The 7,944-nt window shown below is 38.7% G+C and overlaps 1 protein-coding gene across 1 annotated transcript in view; it reads right to left on the bottom strand.

Annotated features, from left to right (window-relative positions):
- The window catches only part of LOC104985517 (phosphatidylinositol 3,4,5-trisphosphate 3-phosphatase TPTE2-like), a 42,471-nt gene extending 36,909 nt beyond the window's left edge, over nt 1–5,562 (bottom strand). The window contains exons 1-4 of the mRNA XM_010835731.1: nt 5,537–5,562; nt 4,608–4,658; nt 2,393–2,554; nt 826–945 (exon numbers count right to left, since the gene is read on the bottom strand). Of these exons, the coding sequence (XP_010834033.1) occupies nt 826–945; nt 2,393–2,554; nt 4,608–4,658; nt 5,537–5,562 (359 nt within the window). The remainder of the gene's footprint in view (nt 1–825; nt 946–2,392; nt 2,555–4,607; nt 4,659–5,536) is intronic.
- Between the last annotated feature and the right edge of the window lie 2,382 nt (nt 5,563–7,944).

The raw sequence follows: 7,944 nt of genomic DNA on the forward strand, positions 1-7,944 counted from the left end.
AGAAGTTAAATAAGCAGGGTGACAATATACAGCCTTGTCATACTCCTTTCCTAATCTGGAGCCAGTCTGTTGTTTCATGTCCAGTTCTAACTGTTGCTTCCTGACCTGCATATGGGTTTCTCAAGAGGCAGGTCAGGTGGTCTGGTATGCCCATCTCTTTCAGAATTTTCCACAGTTTATTGTGTTCCACACAGTCAAAGGCTTTGGCATAGTCAATAAAGCAGAAATAGATGTTTTTCTGGAGGTCTCTTGCTTTTTCGATGATCCAGCGGATGTTGGCAATTTGATCCCTGGTTCCTCTGCCTTTTCTAAAACCAGCTTGAACATCTGGAAGCTCACATCATGTCGACTATACTGCAAAAATCCAACGTCTGTGCTGCCACCCAAGTCACCTGGTTTTCTGTTCCACTTGTTCCTTTTTAGAGAATCATCATAGAAGTCACTCAAATTTTGCATCAACTCAAACCAGTCCTCTCTAGGTTATAGGAAAAACCCAGGAATTTCACATGTGAGAAATCTGTGGTTGAGGCACAAGCGGAAACTTAGTGGAAAGTTCAAGTTAAGACAAGAGGCAAGTCCCCAGTTTCTTTTTTTGGAGGCACCATCTTCTTCATTCAGTGGAAGGTACCACCTTTTGCTGGGCCCTAAACACCACCATCCTTTTGTTTACAAGTGTGTGGAAATTTATCTAAACATTTCATTTGCCAGCATATTTAGAACAGAATCAGCACATTTAGAGTTTAAAAAAGATTACATAAAATGAAAGTCACAGATACTAGTTTTTTAAAAAGAAAAACTTTGAGAGACAAAGCATATGTTTCTTACCTGGGGAAAATTTTAGCAAGTATAGAGTCATACAAAAGATAAGTGATATCAACCAGTAGAGTCACAATAATAATGGCAGCATCTAAGGAGTTAAATATATCAGAAAAATATGGTCGTATCCTATAATAAAAACAAACAAACAAAAAATACAAGCTGATGCTTCCCCAAAGAAATCAGGATATTTTAAGAGGATAAATTTATTTGACTCATTCCCCCTGCCTTAATTCTGCTTTAATGAATGACTGAAAGTACATTTACCAGACTAAGAGAAAAAATATTCATACTCATTATTTTAGATTTACATATGACAAAAGCATCCATATTGCAACATAAGTACAGTAAGAGGTATAACCAAACCACTGAACAAGAGGCAAGCCCTATCTTCACAACAGGTGGGAGAGAAAGATGAGATGGTGGGTTGAGCTATCAGGCAATGAAAGCTGACCATGTCACAGCCCTAGAAAAACGGACTGTGAAGAGGGCACAAGAGGAGCCTGTGAGAGGAAGACACATCCACTGCTTTGGCCAGCAGACTCATCCCTGGCTTTGTACCCACAGTGGGGTCCCAGTGGGCTGGTGTGGCTTCCTCTGTGCAGAGGGGATCTTCTGGTGTCTGCACCTCCTCCCCAACACTGGCTCCTTCAGCCACGGGCAATGAGGCTCCAGAGAAAGCCTCTTGCAATGCTGGGGTAGCCTCTTTTAGGCTGGGGTAACCTGGGAGTGGGCAACTGTCCTAAGCCCAGAGATTTGAGGGCAGAGGGTTCAGCTAGAGAGGAGACAAGTGTGTTCCAAATGTTCTGGTGAAGTGAGGCTGGGGCTCCGAGGCTGCATTCCCACCTTCTCAGGAAGCCAGAGGCCAAGAAAGCTAGTTGCTGCCTCTCTCCTGAGCACCGCCCCACACTGGGATGTGTGTCCCTCAGCTCTTTGGGGACCTCCCCACAAGTTTCTATTTCAGCTGAGGTAGGGAACTATTCGTGATCTATTACCTGGTATTTAATACACTGTCAGCTGATGCTGGGAAAGATTGAAGGCTAAAAGGAGAAGGGGGTGGCATGGGATGAGAATTAGATAGCATCACTGCCTCGATGGCCATGAATCTGAGCAAATTCCGGGATATAGTGAAGGACAGGGAAGCGTGGTGTACTGAAGTCCATGGAGTCCCAAAGAGTCAGACACGACTAAACAACGACAGCTTTTATTTACACTCAACTCTTCATGAAACTACCAATATTTATGCTTCATATATATATATTCCTCTTAATAATATCCACGTAGACATACTAGCTGCTTGGCCCCGTTCTTCAAACCCTTTAGCTTTATCTGTTAAAGGAACCATCTAGAATACATGGTTTAGAGACTAGAGTGCCAGTTGCAACCATAATATTAAAGCAAAATATAGTAGAAATTGGGATTTGGACTATTGTTTCTCTTGTTTCTGAATGCTTCAGAGAGATTTAGTTTGACAAAGACGGGCATATTTGGTTGCATTGACTTGCTAATTACTTGGGGATGCCTCTTATAGCACAAAATAGTTCTATGTGTTTTTTAAAAAACGAATAAAACTTACCCTTCTATAAACACTCGAAGAGAAACATCCATGAAAAAAAAAAAAGCAATAACAAAAGAAACTGAACGAGACTCCAAAGAAATATGTGTCGTGCCACTAAGGAAAATTACATCTTTGATGATGAGGGCCATGTCCAGAAAGATCAGCAAGATTGCAAATATTCTATAACAAACAAATAGACTGAATAAGGATAAAGTGGTTTTTACACCCACAAACTAATTTCAGCCCAATGATCTGATATCAAAATGTTATTATTCCAAATTAAACTGTTCGGTAGTAGGGAGAAATGCTCTGCTTTAGAGTCTCAAATTACTCTGAATGAAGTTATGGTTGCCTAGGGGGAAGGATGCTTTTGATGCTTTTGAACTGTGGTGTTGGAGAAGACTCTTGACAGTCCCTTGGATTGCAAGGAGATCCAACTAGTCCATCCTAAATGAAATCAGTCCTGAATATTCATTGGAAGGACTGATGCTGAAGCGGAAATTCCAATACTTCGGCCACCCGATGCAAAGAACCAATTCATTGGAAAAGGCCCTGATGCTGGGAAAGATTGAAGCCAGGAGGAGAAGGGGATGACAGAAGATGAGATGGCTGGGTGGCATCACTGACTGGATGAACATGAGTTTGAGCAAGTTCCGGGAGTTGGTGATGGACAGGGAAGTCTGCTGTGCTACAGTCCATGGGGTCGCAAAGAGTCGGACATGACTGAGCAACTGAACTGAACTGAACTAAGAGGGGAGGATGGGGGAAAGGGAGAGTTAGGGAGTTCGGGATGGATACATACACACTGCTATGTTTAAAATGCATAACCAACAAGGACCTACTGTACAGCACAGGGAACTCTGCTCAATGTTATGTGGCAGCTTGGATGCGAGGGGAGTTTGGGGGAGAATGGATACATGTATGTGTATGACTGAGTCCCTTCACTGTTCACCTGAAACTATCACGAAATTGTTAATTGGTTATACCCCAATACAAAATGCATTATTGTTAATTGGCTATGTGTGTATGCTAAGTCACCTCAGTCATGTCCAACTCTGTGCTATGCTGCAGACTGTAGCCTGCCAGGCTCCTCGGTCCATAGGATTCTCCAGGCAAGAATACTGGAGTGGGCTACCATGCCCTCCTCTAGGGATCTTCCCGACCCAGGGATGGAACCTTAGTCTCTTACATCTCCTGGCTTGGTAGGCGTGTTCTTTACCACCTGTGCCACTTTGGAAGCCCTAATCAGCCATACTCCAGCACAAAATAAAAAGTTAAAAAAAAATAAAAACATTATTTCTATTTTCAAAAAATAAATAAATGACTCTGTTTTCACTCAATAGAAGCAGTCATTAGGAAAATAAATTTCCACTAAACCACTTCATGGTATTGTGCCCTTTTATAATAGACACATCAGACTGACACTCCAAGACAAAACAGGGAAACTACACTGGCTCAGTGGTAAAGAAATCTGCCTGCAATACAGGAGACTCAAGTTCAGCCCCTGAGTTGGGAAGACCCCATGGAGAAGGGAATGGCTACCCACTCTAGTATTCTTGCTTGGAGAATTACATAGAGGAGCCTGTTGATTACATGTTAATGGATGGTTCTGGGCATGTAAGAAGGAATTCAATTCCATAAATACATACATGATTGAATTATAAAGTACCTCCTAAGCCTTTCTCTTATATATGCTAAACCCATTGTCCATAAGTTGATTATACTATTTGTATAACCTGTGAAGATAATCTCCAAGGCACTTTTTCACAATTGTAATGCAAATTAAAATATTATTGCTTTAAAAGGAAGTAAGTATGTTGTGTGAATCTGTAACACAGTATGAAATCTTACTATCATGTAGAAATGAACCATCTAAGTAAAATGAATCCAGAATTAAGGAGTAATTCTAGATGAATATTTACTAAAACACTTTCCTTATAATTATAGAATTTTGAAATGCATGTTTCATTATTTTGACTTTTACAGGTAGAAAAAGACATGTTAACGCATTACTATTAGACTTGGGTAAATACCATTTCTTTTGCAATTCTTAATATTCCACTTCAATTAAAATTCCAAGATAAATTAGATTGCATTAAATGGGGCACAAAGGTATTTAGCAACATATTGACAGTGGAGGTGCCTTTCCCCCTCCCAGATCTTTTGCCATAAAAAATATTGATATTAAATGTAATACATCTTTAATTACTTCCATCTCTAGAGTCTCACATACCTGAAAGTGAAGGATGATATAATTAAGTACACAATTCTCTTTATCTTGCTACTGCAAATGGAAGTAAAAATAAGATTTCAGAGCTTATCTGAAATTATTTTTCAGGAAATTATTTTTCAAGTGTATCAGTTTCTCCTAACATGTAGTATGAATTTAACCAACAAAGGCCTTTATATTAACAAATATAATCTTTAAAGTACCTAGAAATTGCCCAACAAAATGCTTGTTAATAACTATGGCCTTCCCTGGGGGCTCAGTGGCAGAGAACCTGCCTGCCAGTGCAGGAGACTCGGGTTCAATCCCTGGGTCGGGAAGATCCTCTGGAGAAGGAAATGGCAACTCACTCCAGTATTCTTGCCTGGGAAATCCCATGGATAGAGGAGTCTGGTGGGGCTACCATCCATGGGGTTGCAAAGAATCAGACACAACTAAAAATGTTTCCTGATTTTTTCTTTTACTTTCCTATATAGAATATATGTGAATAAAACACTAAACTTTGAATGTTTAGCAACACTTCTCTTGACTATAAAGCTCTAACCCCAACTTTACGGTAAGATTAAGCCTGGGGTCATCAACTAAAGCAACATCGCATGGAAACAGAAGGGAATGGTATAAGCTCAGCCTCCCATGAGCGAGCTGTGGGATCCTGCGCAAGTCATCAAACCATGGCCAGACCTGTTCTGTAGCAATAGAATAAGGGACTTCAGGGAAGCTCTCCTCTTGTAATATTTATTTCTTGAAACAAGCCACCCCATGAATATGACAATTAAACACTAATGAGACTCACATTGGGGGTGGCAAGTGCACTATGGGGGTAAGGAATTTTAATAAGATGCACTTCAAAGGAGAAACACCCTAGAGGCCGGGCTCCTTCTGTTAGTAGGAGAAGGAGACAGTTCTATAGCACCAGCAATTAGGCTTCATTTTACCATATGGCAGCAGACAAGGTAGCCATCAGGGAACAATTTCTTGCCCTGCTAAAGCCTCCCACATGAGAGCCCAATTCCACCCCCAGTGGGATTTGATCCCAAAGCAGTGCTCACAGTCTGTGCCCAAGACCAGAGAAGGGAGAGGATGGAGGCTGCACAGAACTGGGGCACTGGCAAAATGGGCCACAGATGGATGCTCTGAGGCTAAGCTGAGTGGTAAGTTCTCCCCATTCCCTCTAATTTCTCCCTTCTCCATCAGCATTCATCTCCCCTACCCAGGCTTGGGGAGCAAAGGTTGATGTCATCTGAGACAACAAAATCAGAAAAGCGGAGGAGGAAAAGATGGAACTTAGGTTTTTAAAAAATGTTTTGGTTCTCTGTAAATTACATCATAATGTGTGAAGTGTGCTGAACTCAAAAGGCTGGAAAAAGCAAATAAAACAGATTCTGGAAAGACTCAAAGTAAAGAATATAATAGAGATGGATTTGAAAGTCACTGAACAAGATATAAATTTTTTTCAATAATGGGTCCATTCATTCAACCAAACTCAGTGAGTGCCTACTACATGCCATGGCAGCGTTGGAAGCACTGGAGATACAGCAGTTAAAATGGACAAGATTTTCTTCCCTCAGGATGTTTGCATTCTGTCTCGTGCAGACCATAATATAATAAATATATTCATGATATGTCACTAAGTAATAAGATTATTTCTAAAACAATGTAAGTGTGATACTATACCCATAAACAAAAAATTTATAAGTCTGAAGAAACTTGAAGGGCATCTATTAAAAATTCAGAATGCCTATTTATTGCTTGTCTATATTTTCTGATTTTCCTAATACTTAAATTTTGCTGTTTGATTTTTGGTTTTTAGTGTAAAATGTATTTATGGTGCTTTAGCGTTTTAAAAGCACTTACATATTATTCTATTTTTATTTTTATAAGGTGATAATTGCAATAAGGATCATTAAATTAGGGCAAGGACAATGGAGGGAGGTACAGTTTTGATGCTGAGATAATGAAGTACTCACTTGGGAGAAAAACAGATTCTTACATTTTATACTTTAATAGAAAAGAAATTCTGGGCAGATGTTTTACTTTAATGTAGAAAATAAATTCAAAACAAATGAAATTTTGAAGACTATATTAGAATCATAGGTAGAGAAAGACTTTCTGATGCTTAAAGCATAAATAATAAAGAAAGGTATAGATATATTTGACTGTGTGAGGATTATAAACTTCTATAGAGTGAAAATCTAGACAAAATGGGAAAAGCTACTTGCCCTTTTTGTGATATAAAAGTGATATATTTAACTTTTCTATCCAATGGCAGTGATAAACACCCCAATTTTAATTGGGCAAAGGCAGATTGAAGACAATGAAATAAAAGTTCTATGAAAATAAATATAAACAAAAACAATGTCAAATGAGCATTAGAACAAACATTCCCTGACATTGAAGAGATCACTGGGCTAGTGTGGGAAGGGAGAAAAAGGGTACACTGCATCTTCGTGTGGAAAGGCACGTTGAAATCAATAGCCTCACAAACATTTCCCTTGACATAGAATTTCCAATGAGGAGGATTTTTATTTTAAAGAAATAAAATATACAGAGATTTGGTCTCAAAATTAGTCATTTTTTGTAATAGTAAATGTCCTAAACAGCTTAAATGTCCAGAAATATCTGACAATTTAAATAACAATTTAAATGTTTACCATGAATTATTACACAGCTGTCAAAAGGAAGGTTGCAAGTTTAGAAATCAATAAATATATAATGGTGTAAATGCAAATGCATGGAAATATACTCATGATATATCACTAAGTAACAAGGTTATTTTTAAACAATGTATATCCATAAATAAATAATTCGTAAGCCTAAAGAATCTTGAAGAGCATCTATTAGAAAATAAGAATGCCTATTTATGGAGGATTTATTGCTTGTCTGTATTTTCTGATTTTCCTAAAAATTGACCTTTGTTGCTTTTTTAGTTTTTAGTATAAAATTTATTTATGGTGCTTCAGAGTTTTAAGAGCATTTGCATTTTATTCTACTTTTATTTTTAGTTTTATTGTATAACACTCAGTAGATATTGTAGATAACATTACTAGTTTACAGATAAATGATCTAAAATTTAAAGTGGCTTAATATTTCACCAAGTGTCCAGTGTATATGAAATGCCAAAGTGTGTGTGTGTTAGTTGCTCAGTCGTGTCTGACTCTTTGCAACCCCATTGACTGTAGCCCACCAGGTTCCTCTGTCCATGGGATTCTCCAAGCAAGAATACTGGAGTGGGTTGTCTGTCTCTTCTCCAGGAGATCTTTCCACCTCAGATATCGAACCTGGGTTCGATATACAGACAGATTCTTTACCAACTGAGCCACCAGGGAAGCCCACTTAGATACCA

Source organism: Bison bison, unplaced genomic scaffold (assembly GCF_000754665.1).
Source record: "Bison bison bison isolate TAMUID 2011002044 unplaced genomic scaffold, Bison_UMD1.0 scf7180017864048, whole genome shotgun sequence".
NCBI lineage: Eukaryota > Metazoa > Chordata > Mammalia > Artiodactyla > Bovidae > Bison > Bison bison.